We start from the raw sequence: 24,224 nt of genomic DNA on the forward strand, positions 1-24,224 counted from the left end.
CCCTGTCTTCTTTCTGCGGGATCCCCCATCTTGAAGTAAAACAACAATAAAAGGAAGGGGAGGATCTCTATTTTTCAGACACAGAGTAGAGGGGCTGGTATCTTATTCGTGGTAGTGGGTAGAAATTGAAAGAAAAATGAAAAGTAAATCAAACCTGGCACTTATGTGCTTGGTTTTTACCATGGGGACTGAGGTTTTCAAACAACCAAGGAGTGTTCTAAATACTCTGGAGATGTGGACGGCATGGGTCTTATTCATGGTATTTTGAAATAAGCCCCAAACTGCAGGACCCACTATGTGTGTATATCCCTGCAGCAGCTTTGGTTTAACAAACTTCGACTAATGAGGCTGTTTTTAAAGACTTTTGTCGTGGTTGTAGTTCCCAGATTACCTTCTGGAAGGTATCTTGTAGCAGCCTCCATTCCCAGATTTGTGTCTTGAGCCAGTTTGTCTGCCTCCCCCTCCTTAAACAAGTGTGTTTCCTTCTCGTAATTATGTAATATTTACAAGAAGGGAAAAACTCCATGGTGACCCAGTTACATAACTTTAAAAATATTTTTATTACAAGCAGTCCAGACTTTAAGTCCATCTCATTAGACTGTCAAGTAGTCAAACGTTTGACCAGAGTTCTGTTCCCACTTCTGCAGTGGCGCAGGTATTTATTGGCTTTGCCGAGAGAACCAAGGCCTTCTGCCCTTGGTCCCTGGGCCATTTGGAGATTGAGGCAGGGCTGAGAAGAGTCGCAGCCCCGGCCTCCCCTGGTGGCTAAGCCAGTCGGGGTCCACACGCGGCCTGCTCCTTGCTCCCCTCTCAGAGTCTTATGCTGGGGGCTCTGTTTGCCTGGAGCTCTGCACCGGTTCCCACTCCTTCTGAATGCCCCTCTGTGCGACGGAGCTCCATGCAAACCCCAGCCTCTCCTGGCACCCTTTTCTGCCACCTCATTACAAATCTGCCCGAACCTCCTGCTTGGGATTCTGGGAGTCTGGCAGGACCTGAGCAGCCAGATGCTCAGCCACAGGAATCCCGTGGAAAGCACTCCCAGGACCCTGTAGCTGTTGGAGCATTGCATGGGCAGAGTCTCCTCTCAGGAGCGTGGGGTCAGGCCACGCCCCTTCTCTGAGAACCCCTTTGCTCCTGTTTTCTTAGAGAAGGACTAGCAGCTCAGGCACCAAATGACTTGTCTCAGTATCTCACAAAAAGCATAGCATGTGATTTGGCATCCTCAGCTGGAGCCACAGGGCCCATCCTCCCCTGCGTTTTCAATTAGCTTTTTCATATTGATGCCCCAAATGTGTGAAAACCTCAAATCAGGTAGAAATCTCATATCTTTTGTGCCTCCGTCAAAGCACCCTTACAAATTATTTAATAAGCACAGCTATAAAACCCAGAAAATTCACCTTAATGACACTAATTTAGTGTGACCGGGGATGCTGTCGTTCTAGAAGTCTCCCTCTTACTCCCGTCCCCCAGGCACCAGGTGCCATTGCCCAGATGCAGGAGTGTTTCAGTGTCTGGCTTAGCTGCTGCTGCTGCTGCTGCTTCTTCTTCTTCTTCTTCTTCTTCTTCTTCTTTTTTTAACAATGTTTGTTTTTAATAAATTTTTTAAGTTAAAAAGTTCAAACAGGTGAAAACCAAGTTTCCTTTCTACTTTTGCTTCATTGCCTGATTTCTGTCCCCAGAGATAAGTATAGTTATAGGGTTTTCCTGTGCCCTTCCAGAGACATTGCCTGCAGGGGGTTCTTAACTGGGGGTGATTTTGCCGCCCCCACCCCGGGATGTTTGGCAACCTCTGGAGACATGTTTGTTTGGGTAGAGGCCAGAGATGCTGCCAAACATCCCACAATGCACACGACAGCCCCCCCGCCCCCCGCAATAAGGAATTATGGCCGCATAATAGCGCCAGGGTTTAGAAATCCTGTTCCATGTGTATGTAAGCAAATGCAGATATGCACACACACCCTTTTTCTGTAAAAATGGTGGGTATGTCCCAAGCTGTGCTACACCACTGGCGTTGTCTTTATATTTTCAAACAAAGTAGCAGGTGTGTCTGAGCCAGCTTTGAATACTCTGATTCCCAAAGCTGTTCTTCTGAGCATTGGGCAACAGGGTGGGGTAGCAGGGCCATCCCAGACAGCGCAGCGCCTTCTGATTTTGCATGCTGGCACAACTAGGCCTGACTCTGGCTCGTGTGGCCTTCCTTCCCCACAGCGTCCACACCTCCCATCGCTGCCATGAAATCTTGGTGTGCTGAAACCCACTGCGGGGGTCAGAGCTCGTTCCAGCGATGGAATCTCTGGGTAGCCGACCCTTTGCCAAGTCCTTGATTAGAACAAGACTCGCCGGCCCCTTCTTCCCGTCTATAACTGAAATGCTGGGTTGGTGCCTTCCAGTCTTAGCATAATCAAATTTGACACTAAAATGCCTGTGGAGAGGAAGGAGTGTGCTGGTTTGGCTGCTGCTTTCCCACGTTGTTCCACATCAGCCGGATTTGGCTTCCCCCAGCCATGAGGGACAGTCTTGCTTTAATGCACTTCCTTCCGCTGGGGAGCAGCCAGCCAAATAGGCAACAGTCTGAATGAAGGAGGGGCCGACCCTGGATGGAGAGAGGCATCACTGGCTTCTCTTAAATGGGATCCATTCTTTGGATTTTGCTTCATGGGGAATGCTGCTCAACACAGGGCCTAAGTAGCCCAACCTAGTTGTTTCTGATCCAGAAAGGGAGAGGTGGAGAGATTGCAGGCTTTAATGCAAATCCGATGTCTTCTTTCTCACCAGGTCTTCCTAATTATACATCACGCACCCCTGGTGAACTCGTTAGCTGAAGTCATTCTGAATGGTGATCTTTCTGAGATGTACGCTAAGACCGAACAGGATGTTCAGAGAAGTTGTGTAAGTCATTAGCGTTGGGACTGTTCCTAGACCTTGATAAGAAGCCGCTGCTCAGTTTGCTCATGCGTGTGTTTCTCTAAAACCAGAAACCGCAACATTCTGCCTCTACAGCAATGATGATGTGTAAGCTGGTCTGGGATTCAAGGAACCTAATCAGAGTCTTGAAATGTGTACCCAGGAAAACCTGGGTTGGGTACTGAGTGGATCTGATTGATCGTATGTTATTGAACAGGAAATCGTACTGCTCTGGGCCCCAGGTTATGTATCTGTGAGACACTGTTACTGGGACGGAATGAGGGGATACTTGTCTAAGGCACAAATACCTACAGAGGCTGGACAGAGAACATCTATGCATGATGTGGGCCCCCATGAGAGAACAGTAGGGAAGGGTGGGGACTGTGGCAAATTGGAGAGCATATGCATCCTTTGTCAGTTCTGCAGGAATATGGGTGCAGTAGTTCCTGGTTTCCTCATGTTTCCAGAGAAGCTGGAAATCTGCATTTGAATGCCAACACTCGCGAGTTTTAAACGATCACCCAGCTGTGGCCTAAACAGAGCACATCTACAGTTTGTGCACGTTTGTGCATTTTGCACTCTGCTAAAGGAAGACTCCTGAGACTGGTGTTATGATTTCTTCCCAGGTTTTCCCAGCTTGGCCCCTGTGTCTCCTGCCTGTCTTCCCTCCTACTATCCTGCTCCTGTGTCCTGAGCTCCAGGCTTCCTTGGTACCAGTCCAGCTTGCTTTTCCCCCAGCATGCCCTGTGTTTCTGCCTCTGTCCCTATGACCTTACCGTACCTGCACCCTGGAAGGCCCTTGCCCCAGGTTCCCTCTGCTTGCAGCAGCTTTAAGCAGCTCTGGCAGGCACCTTGTCTCCTTGTATCTGTTGCAGCTTGGGCTTGGCATATGTATCTGAGATGAGCACAGTGTCTCACACAAAGGCTGTTTGGGGAGCACTATCTCTGCAACCGGTTTCTCAGGCAATAGGCACAAAGGTAACAGGGCTAGGTTTGCCCTTGGGCAGTCGACTCTGTTGCCATACCTGAGCTAGCAGGTGGGTGGAGTGTGATCCTGTAGTGCGAAAGGCCAGGACCGCCCGGAGTGCAGTGACAGGAGTCCCTGCCCTGCTGGTTTTTCTGGTGTGTGGCGGCTTGGCTGGGCCCCCTTTGGCTGTTGAAGGGAGTCATAGAGCCTCTGAAAAGGTTCCCAGAAACTTTCTGGCCTTGGTGGTGGTGGCATTAGTTCAGCTGAATTGAATGGGGCCCTTTCATGGCCCCTGTCTGGCCTATCCCTTCTTTGATTCATTCAACAAGTGTTTATTAAGCCCTTTCTTTAGATTAGGCACTGTGTTAGCTCTGTGGATATACAAAATCCTAAATAGTCTGTCTTGTTGGAGCTTTATAGCCCAGTAGGAGAGACCGATGTTGATCAAATAGACAAACAAATGTACTATCGCAAGTCTTAGAAGTGCTCTAAAGGGAAGGAGTAGCTTTTGGCGAGAGGATGTAACCTAGCGGCGACAGGGGTGACGAATACTGAACCGGGAAGGGCTCCCCTCGGGGCCCGTGCCAGGACACCATAGATGAGCACACATGGAACTGACTTGGTGTTTATGGAGCTGGAGACATTTCTCTGCAACTTTCTTAAACTCTGTCTTGCCGACTGAACGCAAACGGTGGCATGCTGACTCCACAGAACCCATGGGGCCTCCCAGTCCGAGCTGCTGAGGCCTGCCAGCTCCCTTCACGCACATTGTTTCACCCCATTTAGAAAACAGGCGGAGCAGGTCCAACTCCAGAGGGCTGTTGGTGAGGATGGGAGGGAAATATATCGAAAGTGTCCATCAGGTACCTGACGGGTCCAGTCCAGCCCTCAGAACTGTTTGGTTTGGTCTTTGAAGTATTTAAAAGAAAATTTTATGGATGACCAACTTTAACATTTAGGAAGTTCCACATATAACTCCAGATTTCGGGATTGCGTTGAACAGTCAGCAGGTCTGGTCCCCATTATACGCATGTTTCCGCAGCAAGCTTCTCCGAGGCGGCCCCCGCCATCAGACGGGGCATGTGTTTGCCATCGGACGTGCTCCCTCCCCATGCAGCCTCTACAGACCCGTACGGCATTTACATTAATAGCAAGCTGGGATGTGCTGAGTCCCTTTGGACTTTCTTTGGTCACTGCTCAGGCTTTGTCCCAGAAGGTCTTCCTGTAAGACATTCAGTGCCAAAGTTCGACTTGGTATTCCAAGAGATGAACGCAGAGATCTTTGGGGTGCTGGGGCTTGCAGGTTTTTTCATTGCGATTGATAGGCATGCAGTTGTGAGAAATAATCATACCCCTTGCCCTGGTCATCCTCTAGTGGTTACATCTTACAAAACTCTAGTACAGTGTCACAGCAGGATACTGGCCTCAACGCTTGGGGTTTGCAATTTGAGCAAAAGCAAATTGCACAAAGTTCCTGGCGACCGCTCAGCTTGGGATACCCACTTTGGTTGAACCCTCTAATGAGAGGGAGCCTTAGGAGATCTGTTCTTTCTCCCGCCGGCCTCCTTTTGGGATGAAGTTCCTGCCTCCATTGTGATAGACACACAACTGCTTGTTGTAGTGGACGCCTGAACCAAAAATGAGATTGTTTTGAGTGTGGAAGGAATTGCCAGCCCAAGTGAAAGTGTCAGCTTTCTGCTTCCGGGTATCGCCTTTCCCTGGGTGCAGAATCGAACTTTGTTGTGTTCGGATGACTGCACTTGAAACTTGGGTAGAGTGGAGGTGAACCCCATTTATGACTTGCTTGACAATAGTCCTGGTAAGATTCACCTTCCTTCCCTCTGAGCAAGAACAGTCTCCTATTGTTTCCTGCCTAACTCGGATGTGGTTTGATCATGCTCGTTTTAAGTTTCTTGATCTTTTTTAACCTACTTTCTCCTTCCCGTAATTTGTAGATAAGTTACTGGTATTGCTTCATTTTTACCAGCAGACCTTTCACAAAACCAAACCAAAATTGAAGAGAGAGAAGCAGAGGGAAGAGCAGAGTTATTTGAAAAGTCTGTAATTTAGGGTTAAATTTAAAACACATCAGCATGGTTAGGTAAATGTCTAATTGAAATTCATCTGTGCATTAAAATCATATGGTTCCTGCTAAGAGCCAGTTCTTGCTATAATTCTAATGCAGAGCAGATCCTGTTTCTTGTTGAGGGAAATAGAGTAAGAGAACACTAATCCTGAAACTGCTAACGTCTCGTTATTTTTTGCAACATGAACACATAGATGAGATTATGGGATATGCATCGTTACCTACAGGTGCTTTTTTTTTTTTTTTTTTTAAGGGCCTGTTTTCATCCTCTGCTTCTGTGGAATAGTTTCCTTTGTTTTGCATTCATTCAGTCCATTTCCGCAGCAGAGACGCAGTGGTGCATAGTAAGGATGCGACCCCTGGCCTCTTTGGGCTTCCCATGCCCCGTTAGTGGAGGGGGCCCTGTCCTGGAGATGCTGACGTCACCTGTGCCATCTTGGGCTTGCCAGAGATACTCAGGGACACTCACTGCGGGAATGAGCAACTCGAAGGGTGAACTGGGGGTCGGGTCACAAGGGTTCTTGTGATGTTCTTAGTGACTCTCAAAACAGAAATAGCTTCAGAGCCTGACCCTCACGTGCCACCTTTTTGCTCCGTGACAGGCTTTGGGGGAGGAGTGTTAGGGCCGATTGCTTTTGGTACTATTGTGCATCCCGCCTTACGGGACAGTCTAGCGGAGTGGACTCTGGAGTCAGGCTGCTCAGGGCCCCCAAATCCCGGCTCCTGGTCTCACTAGGTATGTCCCAGGGCAAGATAGTCCACTCCCCAGGCATCCGTTTCCTCTCTTCTCCAATTAGAATAATGGGCATGGGTCTGCAGAGAGGATTACATGCAGGGTAAAGTGCTTCTCCTAAAGCTTAGTGCACATCAAGACCTAAATATTAGATGTTATCGTTACAATGATCTTAGTTTCTGAAGCCATGCAGCAACCCCCGAGTCCCCTGCTTGGGACCTTCCTTCTTGGGATGATTAAGGTAGAGGCACTCTGAGAGCACCCCTTAGGGAGATGCCTTATGACTAGAGACGCTGAGGGCACTGAGGGCCGGGTGGTAGCAACAACAATGACAATTATAGCACTAATTGTTAAGTGTTGCCTTTTCTTGGCAGTGGGCTGAGCTCTGTGCATTTCTGGCCCTGCAACTTAGCCAGCCCCAGAATCGATCTCTGGAAAGTGCAAAGGCTTAACCAGCTTAGGTGTGTTCCTGTGGTTGGCTGGCTGTGAATTCAGAATGGGGACTGAGAATCCTGGGTGCAGAATAGGCTCGTTTGTCCCCAGACGAGGATGTCGACCACCCCTCTGTAGGCACCAGTTCAGCCAGTTGGAATGGTCTCCGGATGATTCTGGGAGGATCCCAAAGAGTGCCTGAGTGCACACCTCAAATGTTAGCCGCCAGTTCTCTGCATGACACCCATCTTTCCTGGGAGCTGGATCTGCTGCTAGCAGAGCACTCATCGGGTCAAAGCATATGGAGCTGGCAGCTGAGAACCTAGCAGCCTGCCTCCTCTGCTTCCATGTTTGCAGAAGCAGAGCACTAGTCATTGGCTTGGGTCCCCTGGTCACTGCTGCAGGGCTGTCTTTGCAAACCAGGCTTGAATCAGACGGCAGCCAAGCCTCCTGCGCAGTGAATGCATCATGCAGAGTAGCCCCCTTTGCAGCCCAAGTGACAGTTACCCTGAATCTCTCAGTGACCCTGACCTTACTCAAGATCCCTGGCTAATCAATGCGGCTTCTGAAGCACACACATTCTTTTTCCTGAAAGTGGTAAGAGGCTTCTGGGAGAGGGCTGATGGTGCACACCGAAGGAAAAAATAGACCACTATAAATCAAAGGCCTTAATTGGCACAGATACAAACATTCCCACAAAAGAATTCAAACTCATTGTGTATTCTTTCTTTCTTGCGGGGCCATTGTGGTCTCTCCTGTAATCCCTAAATGGAATGGTAGTTCCCATCACCACTGTCGCCTGCAGAAGTAGCGAGTGTGGAGGTGCTGATTCATGCGTAAGAGGATGTGACAGAATCAAAGAGAATCCAGAGTGCGTCACTTTCCACTTACCAAGTAGGGTGCTGTTGCGGATGAGAGACCTCTTAGAAAGTCACCTCTTCCTTTCTCCTATGCAGGTGGGGCTGGACAATGGACGGAAGTCCCATAGCGTGGAGGCTCACTGGGGGATAGCCTCTAGCCAGCACTGCAGGGGATTGCACCTGAGGGCCAGGGAGGCCGGTCCTGGTCCAGTGGGCCCAAGAAGGGCCAGGGGTTCTTGGAATGGCCATATATTGGAAGAGCCAACAGGGAAAAGCAGCATGGGCGAGGTGGGAGTGGAGAAGATTCGTGACTTGGACCCTAGATGGCTTTTCTGCAATTGCTGGGCAGCATGACACAGACCAGGCTGGGGTGGCCCCAAGGCTGGAGACTGCTTGCTGCCTGGTGTGAGGTATTATCATTTCCCCCCCCCAACCCCTCCCCCAGTGTTGAATGGGGACCGTCCCTAGTCTGCCTTGAGCCATTGGTCAATTCTTCCAGGTTTCTGTGAAAAGTTGGAAAATCGGGACTGGGGACAGAAAAATGAGGCGCCCACTTCTTCCAGTGTGTCTCTCCAGGAACTTGGTTAGTTTTTATCAGCCGCCTGGCCCCTGTGGGCATTTGAGTTTTTTAACGAGACTCTGAGTTTCTTGAAGCCGGGTCAGCATTACTTATTCATCTTTTTAACAAATAATTATTGGACAGGTACCACACGCTGTTCTAGGCACCATAGTGCAGTAGGGAACAAAACAAAGACCCCAGACCTCCCAGAGCTTCTAGGAGCTTCAGAGAGAGAGGAGCAATGAAACTATTAGTAAATATTGGAGTGTGTTAGAACGCAATTAGTGATTTAGAAAAGCAACAGTAGTAAAGCAGAGAAGGGAGAGGGGGCAGCGCTAAGAGGCTTGAGTGGGGTGCAGTTCTCCACAGAGTGGCCAGGTTAGGGCTCATTAGGAAGATGACAATTGAGCATAGATGTGAAGGAAGTGAGTGAGTGAGTCATGTAGATTTCAACAGGAAGAGTGCTTTGGCCAGAAAGAGCAGTCAGTGCAAAGGCCCTGAGGCAGGAATGTGCCTAGTGTGTCAGAGGAACAGCAAGGAGCAGCTCAGCAAGGCAGAGTGTAGTAGGGTGAGGTCAGGGAGGGAACAAGCCTCTGAGGCATGTGGTGCCTTGGAAGCCATTGGGAGGTTCTGGAGCTTAGATCGGGAGGAATGGGAACATCGTAACCTTTGTGTCCTGGGTGTTTAGCGTGGCTCTTGCAGTAAACGTTAGTTGTCTTGAAATAACGAATCTCCATGAGGGAATTGAGTGCCTTGTGTGTAACGAGCCAGAGAAATCCAGTCTTGGCCCGTGCTGAAATCCTCCAACCGGGAAGCTTGGTTTTGCTCAGGGTGCCTTGTCTGACGGGAGGCTGGGGGGCCGCGCACGGGTGAGAAAAGAGCCACTCCGTTCACTTCCCTCCTTGAAGCTCCAGTGGTTTAATGACTGTGGGCCAGGAGGGGAGTGGTGTGAATCAACTCACTGCCCAACTGAAGACCACGAGCGAGGCGGGTGGGCATAACTCAAATCCCAGGAGACAGTTGGTGGGGTTTCCCCAGTGAGTTCAGAGTTCCTGGCCATCCTGAGATTGAGTGCCTGCTGACCATTTGCTGTGATGCTCATAACCTTACCCCAGGGGACCCTGCTGGAAACCTCCAGCTTCATGAACAGAGAGAAGGGAAAAGAACGCTACAGGGCTTTATTGGCTCACATGGTATTGCCTTGGTCCCACTACCACGATGGGTCATTCCCCAGTAAGGGCAGTGCCCCTCTGTTCAGCACTTCCTGTGTGTCAGACTGGCTGGCTTGCTCACCCCTCTTTCCCCTCCCACATGTGTTTCTGGAGCACCCACACGTTCCAGGCAGGCGCTGTGCTGGCCTTGGGATACAGGACGAACGAGACAGACGAGGTCCCTGTCCTGACATTCTGGTAGGGGGAAACAGACAGTAAATAAGCATGTCAATACAGATTGAAGATTTGGATCTGGGAAGAAACAGGAACCAGCTTTGGGAGATGAAGGTGAGGGAAGACCTCTTGGAGGAGGTGTCCTTGTTGGGTTGGAGGACTGAAGAATGAAGAGCTGAGTTGGGGGTCATGAGGGCAGAGGGCGGGTTGTGATGGGCAAGGTGTGGAAAATGGTGAATCAGAGACCTTGGTGGGGATGAGCTGGCTGGCTAGGATCAGAACAGGGGCCGCTATGCCATAAATACTGGGTCAGTGGGAGAGGGGGCGTTTCTCATCTCATTCATCTCCTTTGACCCTTCCTTCTAGGCTCTTGATAACCCAGAGAGTGTGGTGGTATTATTGTCACATTCTGTGCATGAGCTAGCCGACACCCCCAGAGCTTAGGTGATCATCCTGTCCTCCCCCAGCACCAGGGGATTGCAGGCATCCAGCCCCAGACTCCCCATGCTGCTTCTGTTTTGTGCCCTCCATCACTGTCTGCAGTGATAGTCACTCCCAGTTGAGCATGACGTGTGGGCTTCTGGGCCAAATGTTTGGGGTAACTGGGAGGTCCTAGTATCCCACGGCTACTTCTTTCTAGAAAATAAGTTCCAGTAAAACACTCTTCCTGAAGAAATACCCCACAAGTGTTTGGTGTGTTGTCGTTTACTGAGTGTATTTTATTTTGCATGAGCCTTGAATGCACCTCTTCCATCCTAAGTATCTTACAATTAATTTCTCCCCTAGGACTCATTAGCTTTTGGTTGAATGCCAGGCACAGCACTGAAGGGACAGACCAGGCAGCACTAGGCGTTGAGGGGGACAGAAATGACTTGGCCCGGGGATGAGACGAGGCTGGCCTTGCACGGGCCTGGCAGCTCCCCAGAGCTTGCTTTCTAGGCGGTCCCACCACCATCTTGCTGTTACCTGCTGCTTCTCACATAGGCACAGTGCCCGGCGTGCATGCAGTGCGAGTCCTCGGAGCTCTGAGATTGTTGTGGTGCCAGATCGATGGGCATCTCTCTGGTTTTTTGCCTCTGCAGCTGTAACACTCCCTGCTAATTGGCCAATTCACAGAGAAGAATGCCACGCTCCTCTCGTTAACAGAAGTGGCCTGTTAGCTCTTCACGTTTCCCCCAATGGGTTTTATTTCCCCCCTTACATTTGGCAGCATTGTCCAGTTGCCTCACTGATGTGGCTGCAGTTGTGTGTTCCGGACATGTGTTGGCCTCCGTTCAGCAGCCCCGTGTTACTCGGGTTTCGGCATGGGGCATGCGCTCCCGGGGACTGGCCTCGTGTTTATGCTCTCTGATGTTTGCTTGCTGATCTCCACCTTCTGGAATGAGAAGAGGCTCATTCTGCAGCGGTTATCAGCTGAGCTTCCCTTCACGGCTGGTTGAAAAGCCACCTGCTGCTGGTTATGGTTGGTTCAGGCCTGACCCCCTGTGACATTCGGAGCCCTGTGTATATGAGACAAAACGGGGAATAATTACACATTGTGGGTGGCTGTCACGATGGTCAGGTCAGGAGGTGAGTGGTATGCCAACCACCCCTGAGGTTTTGCGGCGCGGGCCCACCTGCTGCTATGATGAGCATGACTGGGGCGCTGTGGGAGGCCGGCCCCACATTGGCATTGGAGGGCGTGAATGCTGGAGCAGCGCTGCCCATCCGTCAGGCCCATGGGCACTGAAGCCACACTCCCTGGATCCAGATCCTGGCTCTGGCTGTGCCTCTGCCAAGAGGGTGACCTTGGGCCAGTCCTTTGCCCTCTGCAGCTCCCTCCCTCCCCTAGTCGGCTGTCAGAGGATAAAGCAAGTCAGTGTCTGTAAAGTGCTCACAGCACCTTTCCGTTGCCCACGGGGCATCGGTAATTGTCATTAGCACCTGGAAACAGGTAACAAGGAGGTGTGCTACGTTTTGGCCCCTCACAGCAGCCCTGTGGGGGAGGTGCTGCTGTGAGGTCCGTTGGTGCCTGTCGGAACCGAGGCCGTGGGAGAAGCTGGAGAGTGGAGGGACCCTGAGCCTGGACTCTGGCTGCTCCAGCGTCCCTGCGGATCCCACCCTTGGTGCCGCACATTCTTCCAGTCCCGGCCCCCGAGGCTGGAGGTTGGGGAGGCTGCCCAAGGCCCCAGGAGCTCTTTGGGGAGACTGAGTCCCGCCCACTCACAAGCCAGAACGCCAGCGAGCAGAAAGTGGCAGGTATGCTGCTGGGCATGTTTGCATTCGGGAACTCATTTTAGCTCACGGCAGCATGCGATGGAGCCACTATGGTCTCTGTTTGACTCGGGAGAGACAGACGCATTTGGTTAGGGCCCCTGGGCCAGTAAGTGAGAATGAGGTTGGACTTGGGTCTGCCCTTATGTTGGGCATGTTTTTGTTAGCGTGGTCTGCCCCCTTTCTTAGGGGGAAGACATTGCTCCTAGTTCCCAAATCCCTATCAGAGCTATTTGAACAAAAGGATTCTAGTTGCTTCCTCAGAAGGTGAGCAGGCTAGGCCTGGGAGAGCCTGGAAGGTGAGCTTTCCTAGATCATTGCGATAGCTCCTACAGAGCCAGACACCGGCCACGTCACCTGTCCTAGCCCTTACCTGCCCTCTCTAGCCACCAGCCTCTTCTTCCCGGAGCGGCCTACCTGCTGTCCCCATGCTGCTTTTCCTGCCCACTCCCTTCTCTCCACCTTACCGAACCACTGAGTAGGTACAAAGAAACACACTCAGCAGGTCGGATCTACCAGGTACAGAGGCAGGGGTACCCTGACAGCTCTTCCCAGGCTGAGTACCGTGAACTCCATCAGGGGCCGGTGACTGGAGGGGCCACCCACTGGCCCAGCTCCACCCCCTGACTTCCTGTGTGCCTGCAGCATGTCGTGTTCCGGAGCACCACTACAGTCACCAGGTGCACCAGCTCCAGCGACCCTGGTCTTGTCAGAAACAAAGGGTGAATGGCTGGAGCTCTGAGCTGGCCTTCCTACCGTTCTCCTCTCCTCCCAAGTGTTCTGGTAAACTCCTGCTACCTACCATTCAAGACTTGGACCAGTCATTTCCTTCTCTGTGAAGCCTTCCTGCGCTTCCCCCTCGCCCCCCCCCCCAACCTGGCATAGTTCCTCACTTCTTCCTCCATGCCTCCAGTGTCCACGTGGACACATGGTAGGCACTGCCTGCTGCTGGCTAGGCTGTGGGCTCCACACAGGCAGGCCCAGGGCTGCAGCACTCCTGGTGTTTGCTCTGGCTCCGTGAGTGAGGTCAGTCCCCCGGTGACGGCTGTGCATCCAGCTTCCAGACTTGTCTGATTTGTTCCTAGCTTGTATTTAGGGCATTAGGACCATCTGATTTCCTTGAAAATTCTGTAGGTGAATGTTTTTTAAGTCGAGGGGTAACATAAAGTGCAGTGACCTTAGGTGCGTCAGTGGCTTTGTGCTTACGATTGCATTTGTGTGTAACTTAGGGCAAGATAGAAGACATTTCTAGTCGCTCATTCTCAGTCTCTAACCCCTCCTCCTTTCTAAAGGTGCCTTTTAAAAAAATTGTGGTGAAATACATATAAAAATAATGGATTACCTATTTTTAAGCATGGAGTTCGGTGGCATTAGGTACTTTCTTTAAAGGTACTCTTTACATTTGAATGGTATTGGTAATACTTTCTTGGCCAAGGCCCAATGACTGGATGACATAGAAACAACTAGAAGAGAAAGTGAAAGTTCCCCCAGCCTCACTGTCTTCAGAAGGGACCACTGTTCAGAGCATGTGTCACCTTCCAGATCTTGCTGTGTGCACTACCTACCATGCACAGATCTCTCTACACCAGAAAACACGATACAGATGGACATGTTTGAATTGATAATTTTGGTTTTTTAATTGTAAATGGAATCCTGGATGGGCTGCTGGATTGCAGCTTGCTTTTTCATGTGCCGTCTGCATGTGGCCTTTCTAGGGGGCTGTCCCTGGCCTGACGGAGGGCGTTCTGTTTGACACCTGGGGCATTGGTGGTGCTGCTGCTTCTCCTGGGTCCAGTGCCTGGGCCTTAGGTGTTTGTGTCCTCCTTCTTGACCCCCGGCTCAGACCCCTCTCCCTGTCCATGCAGAGTCGGCTCTCAAATTCTGCAGCCCCGAAAGGCCTTTTAGTTACTGTGGACCCCTGGGGAGTCAGCTTCTGGAGTATTTACCTTTTATTTTGGGGGGCTCGATCCCAGGACCCTGGGATCATGACCCGAGCCGAAGGCAGACGCTAATGACTGAGCCAGCCACCAGGCGCCCCTGGAGTATTTACCTTTTAAACAAGGATGGAAGCCTTAGGGTGGAGGGGTGGAGACTAGATAAGGTGTTGTTAACGAGCAGGCAGAAGCAGACACTTTAGGGAGCGGTTTGGCCCTTGGGCCACCCCTAAAATCACACTCCTGGCCTGCTGCTGGCTCTGACCCCAGAAGCCAGCCTAAATGGCCAGCCCCAGAGTCCAGGACCGCTCCACCTACATCCCCTGGTTGGGTAACTGGCAGAATCTCTCCTTGCAGCAAGGAGGGCCCCGTATCTCCACACTCCTCTTACAGCTCAAGCTCCAGGTCCCTGGTAGATGAGCCCTTGGCAAAACCCGAACTTGCAGCATTTGGGAACCATAGACCTGATTTGTGGAATACTTTAGTCTGGGACATGAATGGTGGGCTCACTTCATGAGAAGATAAACCCAAAGGCCTCCTGATTTTTGACTCTGGAGTGAGCTTTTCCCCTTTTGGTTAGTTTCACCGCGCTTGCTCTTGCCCTGTGCTGAAGTTAATCTCCCAAGGCTGTCGGGCTCCTGTTTTCTTCCGTCCCTCACTTTGCTTCTTTGTTGTTCTCTGTATGGGTACAGGCAGCCATGAATTCACTTAGCAGCAGCCCACTGAGGCCCTGCCCTGCGTTTTGTGTTGAGAGCATTGGAGGGGGCGGGTGTAAGGTGGATGGGACCTTCTCTTGGGGGCTTTCCATCTGGAACACCTGGGATTGTCCACTGTCACACACAGATTCCTGGGAGGCCGGCAGCCAGGAGGCTCTTGATGGGAGCAGCAGGAGCAATCATGAATTTCTGTCCACGTATCCCAGCCAGGCCCTGTCAGCTTCTCCATGGTAACTGCGGGGTATTGATACTATTAGCCTTAAGAAAAGCACAACCAGGCTTTTGAATATAAAAGAGGAAAAAAAAAGGAAAAATAAAGTCCAAAATTCTAATGCTAAATGATTCCTGATGATTTTTTTTTAAAAAGTTAACGTGTGTACAGGATTAGACATTTCAAACCAAACAGGAAGGTCTAGAAATGAAAAAATGCAAGCTTGCTTGTGTGCATGTGCACACACAGAACCACCTGCCTTCTTTATCCCCCAGAGATGAAATCCTGAGATATTCGTAGGCCACTTTCCAGGAAAAGCAGTTCATAGCATCACATGTGGCCTTTGAAAAGCTTTACCTGCAGGGGCCCCTACTGAGCTCCCCGCTCTTGCTTTTCTACCCAGGTACCCGTTCTGAATCCGCGCACGTAGGTACAAAAAGACCTGGGTCTCTTTAACATGTATGTGGATTCCCATTCTGTGGACAGACCGTAATTACCTAACCACTCCCGTCTTGATGGACATTTAGGTTATTTCCAGCTGTTCACTGGGTAGGTTGCATTTTAAAGGTTTGAAATTTCCCCCAGTAAACATGTCCTCCCAACACCTGACCGTCGAGAAAAGCAGATCCCTTTGGAAAGTTTTTAAATTTATTTTCACAGTTGATTCTTATCTTTTTTTTTTTTTTTTTTTAAGGTGGCAGGGAGAGGAAGGTGACTCTCCTATGTTGGATGCTTAATGAAAGTACTTTTACATCCATGCTTACGTGTAGTTCTAGGAGGCCGGAATTATCTGCCCTGTGTTTTAGACAAGGACTCTGATGCTCAGAGAGGACTCATAGTTCATGGCAGGGTTCAGCTGGGGATCGGACTGCTCTGAGCAGCCCTGGGCCTCACACATTGTTTCGCTTCCCTTTGTTCTGCCACTTCTGTATATCCGAGTTCATAAAGAGCTAGGGGAGAGGTTTCTACACCCATCCACGTGAATTTTTGCTTAGACCTTCTAACCGGGTGATGTTTTGCTCTGCATTTAGTCTTGGTTTTCTGTTTCGGAAAGCTTTAATTGCATATGGCATACTCTAAGATTCACTGGGAGTATGTGGTGATCAGAGGAAGCAGTGACTTTATCTTGGGACCCTAATTTCCTGGGTTCGAGTCCTTCAGCAGAAGATGAGGGGGCTGTCCAGGGCTGTGTTCTATCACACAGCATCCTAAGTGGGCTCTGATGGATGCTGTCTCTCAAGTGGTGCATGCTTGGGGGGCTCCCATCTCTGGGCTCCCTGTCGTTGGCGTCTGTAATGCGCTATCTGGGTTTCCTGGGCAGTAGAATCCTATCTCAATTTATCTGTCATTTTTGTGGATGAATAATCCAAAATGAGTAAATGAAAATTAATGTGTGGATTTGGATGCTAATTTAGCTTCCAATTAGGTTTTGTTTTGAGCGTTATTGAAATTAATCTGTGCTCCTTGGGCACATTCCACTTATTGGCAAGGTACGGTGGCCCCCAGAGTACAGTTGGTGGTTGGTTGGGGGTAAATTCAGAAGATGGATAAACCATATCAAGATAATGGAAACGTTTTCTTTAAAACTTTTTTCTTTTTTAATGACAAAATGATGTCTGGACATCATCCAGGTCCTGAAAAGAGAAGAATAATTCAGTCAGAATCCTGCCCCAAACAGACCAGTTTTCTTTTGTTTGTTTTTTTTTTTCCTTGCTAGACCCGGTCCATTTGCATGTAAACACTTTTTAAAGGGTACTGAGCCTGGAACTGAGTTTGAGCTCCTGATGAAGCACCCTTATTTCAGGAGGACCTTGAGCTTTGGGATTGGGCAGGCTTCAGCTCCAAGTCTGACTCTTGGCTCAGGAGCTGTGTGACATCAGGCACGTCACTTTGTCCTTCGGAGCCTCTGTTTTCTTATCTATGAAATGGGAGTGGCAATCTGTCTACCTCTTGTTTATTACCTGGACTGAGATAAAACTGTGTGTTTCCCACAGGATGGGGCATGAGCCACTCGCAGCACACAGGCCTCTTTCATTTCTCTTAGAAAGCCTCCTGACTTCTCGGGGAAGAGCTTCTTTGTTTGGGGCCAGCTTCCTTTGGGGATGAGCTTTAACTTCCTGCTGGTACTTGCCAAGCTCCCTTTCTAAAGAGCCAGCATTTGGCTACATCCAGTACACCTTGCTTTTTCTTTTCTGTTACTTTTACAACAGTGGGATACACTGGTTTTTCATGCCCTGTAGCAGTATACAGCTTCTTTTAAAGTAAATATATTTAAAGTAGAAGTTAGGGGTGCCTGGGTAGCTCAGTCAATTAAGGGGCTGCCTTTGGCTCAGGTCATGGTTTTGGGGTCCTGGGATCGAGCCCTGCTTTGGGCTCCCTGCTCAGCGGGGAGCCTGCTTCTCCCTCTCCCTCTGCCCCACCCCCTGCTTGTGTGCTCACTCGCTCTCTCTCAAATAAATAAAATCTTTTTTTTTAAAGATTTTATTTATTTATTTGCCAGAGAGAGAGCACAATGGCAGGCAGAGGGAGAGGGAGAAGCAGGCTCTCCGCTGAGCAGGGAGCTGGACGTGGGGCTTGATCCCAGGACCCTGGGATCATGACCTGAGCCAAAGGCAGCTGCTTAACCGACTGAGCCACCCAGGCGCCCCTCAAATAAAATCTTTAAAAAGTCAATAACACCAGCATGCTGTACTTAAGACCTAAATTGGAAGGATGGTGTGGGTTTGAATCCCAGCTCTGCTGCCCCCTGGCTCTTTGACCTTGGATGTGTCCTTTACCACCTCTGAGCCTCAGTTTTATCATCTGTAAAGGGAGGGAAACAACAGGACGACCTCATGGGGCTGTTGTCAAGTTCAAGTAGGCTAGTACAGTCAGAGCCCTTAGAGCGCATCTGGCACATGCAAAATACCCTAAGCATGTTAACCAGAAGTGCGTTTCCTAGACAAGCGAGGGGCCTTTGGGAAGCACAGGGCTGGTGTTGGTAAAGTACAGAGTTTCCGACTTAGGGCGGTGGGCAATAAATGGTAGCTGGTGCTATTGTTTTGATGATTTAACAATGGTGGTGTTAGTAACAGTCCTGATGACAAAGTAGGAGGTAGCCTTTGTTTCGAAAATAGAATTTCTTAGGGCAGCAACTCTCAGGCAGCTTGACGATGGCGTCTGGCAAGATTCCAAGGTTCCAATCTGTGTGTTGACTTCCCTAGGCCAAGCCCAGCATTCGGTGCTTCATTAAGCCCACCGAGACGCTAGAGCGCTCCCTTGAGATGAACAAGCACAAGGGCAAGAGGCGGGTGCAGAAGAGACCCAACTACAAAAACGTTGGGGAGGAAGACGAGGAGGAGAAGGGGCCCGCCGAGGACGCCCAGGAAGACGCTGAGAAGACTAAAGGTACTGAGGGTGGTTCAAAAGGCATCAGGACGAGTGGGGAGAGTGAAGGTGAGTGCGCCCGTGAACGCCACCCTGGTGCCTGTGCCGCGAGCCAGGCTGTCCCTTGTGTCTGGTCCCTGTTGTGTGTCCGTGGGTGCGTCTGTCCATTCCCGACGCCGGTGTACCTCACTCTGTGGGCCCAGCCCTTTGCAGGCAGCTGTGGGCAGGTCCACTGCAAGGCCTGCCCACATCGCAGGGGTGACCCGGAGCAGGCCTCTTTACTCGAAACCCTGTGCCTCGGTTTCCCCATCAGTAAACAGAGGCTAGCAGACGGTAGTTACTTTGTCATTACGAGAATGAAATGAGTTAGGACGTGTCCCATGCTCGGAGCAGTGCCTGGCCTGTGTCATAAGCATCTGCTGCCGTTCCTGCCCTCACCATGTTTATTGCAGTTCTGTTAGTCCCCGTCACCTGCGATGCTGATTTTTGACACGAGTCATTATTTCCAGTGCACTGCAGGGAGAAAACCCGCGTTGAATGAGATTATATACCTTTAATACGATTATGTTTTAGATTCTTACATTAAGATTTGTCCGAAGTTCTTAGAGTGAGGTACACCAGGGTTTGGTGCACATGTGCTCAAAAAGCAGAATCATTCATTCCTCTTTTTGGTTTGTGTTGGGGATGATTCTGGTTTAATTTCCACCTTCCTCTGGCTTAGATGCTAATACCTTCTCGATCTGGAGAGCAGTGTCTGCTCTGGAATTAGGCAAGCTTCAGCTGTGCAGGCTCTTGTTTTGGGGCTGGTTGCACAGCCACACAGATGGGGTGTCTGGCCACGGCCCCAGGCACGTGGGGTGGAGCAGGGGATGAGGTAGAAGTGGGGTGGGGGCTCTGCTTGCTGGGCCTGAGCTCCCACCACAGCTTGCAGGACAGACTCGGGCTGTCCCTCAGCTCCCGCTGTGGGCTGTCCTCCTGGGTGCGGGCTGGTAGTGAATCCTCCAAGGCCAGCAGCGGTTGCTGGCCTGTTGGTCTGGACTGTGTGAGTCCCTGGTCCGGGGGCTCTGAAGCTGGGAAATCGAGTAGCTCCATAAATCAGTGACCGGGAACTCCTTTGTTTTGGGGAGTTTGCTGCGATTATGGAGCCAAAACCCGCCCCGTCCCCACCCTGCTGGCCCCATTCTGATTTTCTTGGCAGGTCTCAGGGGAATGCCACAATCCCATTTCGATAAGTATAACCAAAGCATTTCTCTGGTGCCACCCGGCCCTCTTTTTAAGGCTGAGATCCCCAGCATGCTTTTATTTCTGTTTAAAGTGCACAGGAAGCATTTTGACATAGGAATTCCTGTTTGGCTCAGGACACGGATGCCAGCAAGTATGACTTTGGTGGGGAGGTGAGGGGCAAATGCAAGGTAAGCAAGACATCTTAGTTGGCTTATTTGCCTCTTTTTTCTTTTTTCTTTTTTTAAACACAGGAGAAAACTGCGTAAACCCTGGGGTTTAGTTGTCCTGTGGCCACACTGGGGAGAAAGGAGGATTTCACCCCATTTTGAACGCTGTGTTCTTGTCGATTTTGTTTTGGAAAGATGCTACCTCTTTCATTCCAATCCTTTTAAGGGCTGCTCTTGAACTAGGCCTGGCCATGACTAACCCTGGTGTGGACAGGGCAGGCTTGGCCGCAATCACACAGTGAAGTGAGTCAGCCCGGTGGCCCGGTTCTGGCGTGTGGGGCTTCTGTGCCTCAGCCAGGCTGCCGTTCAGTTCGCTGTTGGGATTGGGGTGATTACTCCCCAGATGCCGAGGCTGCCTGTCCTGTGCCGGGGGCAAGGGGAGAAACGTGCACCAGCCTCCAAAAACCTGTGTTCTGGGTGCTCACTCAGCCAGGTTGTACCAGACAGGGCCCTGGGATCTCCCCTGGAGGTTTTGCTTGGACCTTTGATGCTGATGTTAGAGCTTAGTTGAACATGACTCTCAGCAACCCCCTTTGACATTTTGGTGCTCTCCTGTTTTCTTGAACACACGGTAGTCATTCCAAAATATCATGGACCTGTCATCTTCTCACCTGGCTGAACCTAAATAAATACAGCTCTCATAGTCCTGACCAGCAAAGAGACACCTAACTGGGCAGCGGTAGCTTTCAGGTGGATGGGGCTTTGTGAATGGTGTATTTGATCTCTTGGTTCTCAGATTTAAGGTGCGGCTGGTGGGTGTTCTCTCCTTAGACTGTGTTTGGGTGAAACCAGGCAGCTGTTAGCTCCCATGACTTGGAAGGGTGTCAGGCCACAGTGTCAATGTGGGAGGAGCTAAGAGATGGGATACTGGCCTTGCAGTCATGTCTGGGTTTATTGTGAGCCTTGAGTGGTCTCCCCAAGCTCTGTACCTCAGTTTCCTTGTCTGGAAATTGAGCATAAAAAATGTAATTCATGTGGTGCTTTTTTTTTTGTTTTTTTGTGTTTTTTTTTTAAGATTTTTATTTATTTATTCATGAGAGACAGAGAGAGAGAGAGGCAGAGGGAGAAGCAGGCTCCCAAGGAGCAGGGAGCCCGATGCGGGACTCGATCCCAGGACTCTGGGATCATGACCTGAGCCGAAGGCAGACGCTTAACCATCTGAGCCACCCCGGCGCCCTTTTTTTTGTTTTTTTAATGAATATATGTTAGGATTCTTGTGGTCATGAGTTAGAAAATCTACTCAGACTGGCTTTAGAAGGGTGATTATTGTTCACGTCGCTGAAAGGCTTGGGCAGGGACGGCCCCGGGTGTAGATGACCATCGGCAGCGCCAGGCTCGCATCCTGCCAGCTTACCACCAAGTGGAGAAGGAGCTGCTTCTTCCCATCAGCTGCAGCTCTAGTCTGGGGGCCGATGCTCTGTGACACTGATGGGCCTGGCTCACCCACTGCTGTAAGAGGGGTGTTCTGTGCCGACTGGCCAGGCCTGGGTCACTTGTTGATATTATGATGATGATTCCCTCAGTAAAAAAAAACAGGGTGTGTTCATCAGAAGAAGGGGGCATGGATTCTGAGCCAGCGGAAGCAGCAGATGCTCCCCGAGAAAGCTGCACTCTTTCTGTATGTCCCTCATCCCCCCTCAGGGCTGTGTGCTCCCTTGCTCTTTGGAGGTGGCTATGTTGCTCTTCTCCCCTCCAGATTATTTTTTCTCTAGCGGGCTTCTTGCCCTGTCCCTGGATCTAGAGGCTTGTCGACATCCTGCTTATAACAAACAGGCACAGGTGACTATTGAGTGAAGAGATGCTGGCACCGACTCCCCCCTGCAAACCCCACCATCCCCACACTAGTGGGGAAGTCTTGCCTCAACCAGGTGGCAGAAAACACAGGCATAAAAAGGCATGTGGCCACAAGTCACAATTTTGCCATGACCTGATTTAAATGTGGCATTAACATGTTCTTTTTCTACAAATGCAACCAGAATTCACACCTCCTCCACATTTAAGCCCAGACAAGGAAGTAGTGTGAAATGAATGTGTACCTCTGGACCCTCCACTCGACTTCAGGTCCCAACTGATGAGTGACTCATTCTGAAACCGAGAAAATCACAGGGCCCCTAAATTTGCAGAAATTGCACACTAAAAGGAAAAAGAAGGGTACCCTAGTGCCCGTGGCCAAGGAAGTGTTCACTCGACACATGTCACTCTGAAAGGACAGTTGTCTCTTTTTGGAGTCACTCGGAGCAGTAACTTAATAAACAGACCTAGACAAAAGAATGAATTGTTTGCACTTCTCATTTGAAAAAATAGGGTTTAGTTTTTGGTTTTTGCCTATGGAAAAAGTAGGCACCAATTTCATGTCCTCTGATTGAAAACCTGCTCTTTGCTTGAATCCCTTCAAGGGCACGGAGTGAAGAGGACAACACTGACTTTGAGCCTGCCAGGTCAGCTGGGAGTTAAGGGGTGCCCAGAAGTTGGGAACCCCAGCTTTGCCTTTTTTTTTTTTTTTTTAAATCCCCATTGAAATGAAATGGAACCCTGGCGTCATTTCTGGCACTTCTTGCAAAGCCAGAGCCAACCCCACGGCTGGCAGAGTTTCCTGATTGGGACGAGCTGTGGATTAGCCATTGGGAGGTTGGGATCTGAATCCTAGACCCTGGAGGGGCTGCTCCTGAGCAGCTCTGTGACCCTGGGCTAGTCATTGCTTCTCCACCGATGGGGGGGGCTTCACGATGCCCAGCCCTCCGGTTGTCAGAAATGAGAACATTACTGTCTCAGCACTCAACCATGTGACCCACGAGCACTGAAAAGGCAGCCTGGCCAAGGCGGAGAGCAGAGTGAGGAGCTTGGAAGGGGCGTGTGTGCTTGGGCACCCCTACCCCTACCCCCTATTGTGAGTTTCTGTGAAGCCTGGTTCTCTGTTCATTTGTATAACGAATTAGTGAGGTGGGTGAGTGGGTGAGCATGTGTGTGTGGTGGGGGGACGGCAGGAAGGGAGGGAGGAGAAGGGTTAGGAGGCTGGCCCACCGTTTTAGAGACGTGGGAGTGCCACCTTTTCAAATGGGCTTAACTAGTATAAGGAACTTCCCAGAAAAAAACATTCTAAATTCAATCTCGTGCTGTTCGGTCAAGGAAAACAGCAAAACAAAGAAAGAGGCTCCCCCAAATCCTCAGCTCATACACACCCTGTTGTTGCCAGGTGCTCTTTGCCTCTTGAAATTCTGCTCCAGAGCCAGCCAATAGCATGCAGTCCTTCCCTTATTTCCTAGGTAACCAGCAAGGGCATCTTTCTCCTCTTTTCCCTGAACGTTCTCGTTAGGGCCTTCTTATTCTCCCCTTCCCCCTTTTTATTGTCTGTCCTCATTTTGATTCCTGGAATGTAGAATACCGCGGGCAACTCAGAAAATCCTTGAATTTGTGAAGTCAAAGACTGTTGGGAGGTCATGCCTGCCATTTCCCTGAAAAGCACTTCATTTACCAAATATTAATCAGATTAGAATGTGCATCATCCTGGGCAAGTTGATGGATTATTATTGTTATTTAAAAAAATCAGTGTGTCAGAGCATCGGGGAAGCTCCCGGATCTGGCCAGAGTTGTCATTTGGAGGGGGAGAGGTTGACGTCCCTGGGTGCCGGGGGTCTTCCGGCCTGTCCTGTACATCCACACTGTTGTGCAACCCAAACTACCATCCATCTCCACAGTTCTTTTCATCTTCCTGAACTGAAACTCTCTCCCTGTTAAACATTAACCCCCCCCCTCCACCGCCCCCCACCACCCCACCGGCAACCACCTTTCCACTTTCTGTCTCTCTGAATTTGTTCTAGGTACTTCATGGAAGTGGGATCCTACAGTATTTGTCTTGTTGCGACTCCTTACTTCACACAGCATCGTGTGCTCAAGGGTCATCCTTGTGGTCACGTGTGTCAGGACCGCCTTCCTTTTTAAGGCTGCCCAGTATTCTGTTTTGTGGAGGGATGACATCTGGCTTATCCATTCCCCCCCTGACGGACACTTGGGTTGCTTCCACCTTTTGGACATCGGTACTGGTGCTGTTGTGCCTCTGGGTGTGCAAATCCTCTCCTGCTTTGGGGGCTCTTGTGGCAATGATAAGAGGCCCAGGAGGGCCGGGGCAGGGCCTGTGAGGCCAGAGGAACTGGAGATTTGGGTTCCCCTGCCCAGCTGCTCAGCCTCACAAGGACGTTCCTCGACTCCCAGAGGCTCAAGGCTCCGGGTGTGTAAAGGGGTCATACCACCTTCCAGGCTGGGGTGCAGGAGCCTTACAAGATTATGGGTCCCAGGGCCTGGTGCTGGGACTATGACCACACAGATGCTCCTTTCCAGGATGTGGGCCACGCCGGGAGATGAGCCCCCAG

The 24,224-nt window shown here is 50.4% G+C and overlaps 1 protein-coding gene across 5 annotated transcripts in view; it reads left to right on the top strand.

Moving 5' to 3' along the window:
• Window positions 1-24,224, top strand: part of CLEC16A (C-type lectin domain containing 16A) — a 200,290-nt gene that overhangs the window by 30,962 nt on the left and 145,104 nt on the right. For 4 of the 5 annotated variants that reach the window (XM_028117471.2, XM_028117473.2, XM_028117474.2 and 1 more), the window contains 2 exons: window positions 2,776-2,889; window positions 18,244-18,475. In XM_028117471.2, coding sequence (XP_027973272.1) covers window positions 2,776-2,889; window positions 18,244-18,475 — 346 coding nt within the window. The remainder of the gene's footprint in view (window positions 1-2,775; window positions 2,890-18,243; window positions 18,476-24,224) is intronic. The other variant, XM_028117472.2, reaches the window with a different exon arrangement.

The sequence above is a fragment of the Eumetopias jubatus genome, unplaced genomic scaffold, assembly GCF_037043125.1.
Source record: "Eumetopias jubatus isolate StellerSeaLion01/CBP00866 unplaced genomic scaffold, mEumJub1_p1.0 scaffold_12, whole genome shotgun sequence".
In the NCBI taxonomy this organism is placed as follows: domain Eukaryota; kingdom Metazoa; phylum Chordata; class Mammalia; order Carnivora; family Otariidae; genus Eumetopias; species Eumetopias jubatus.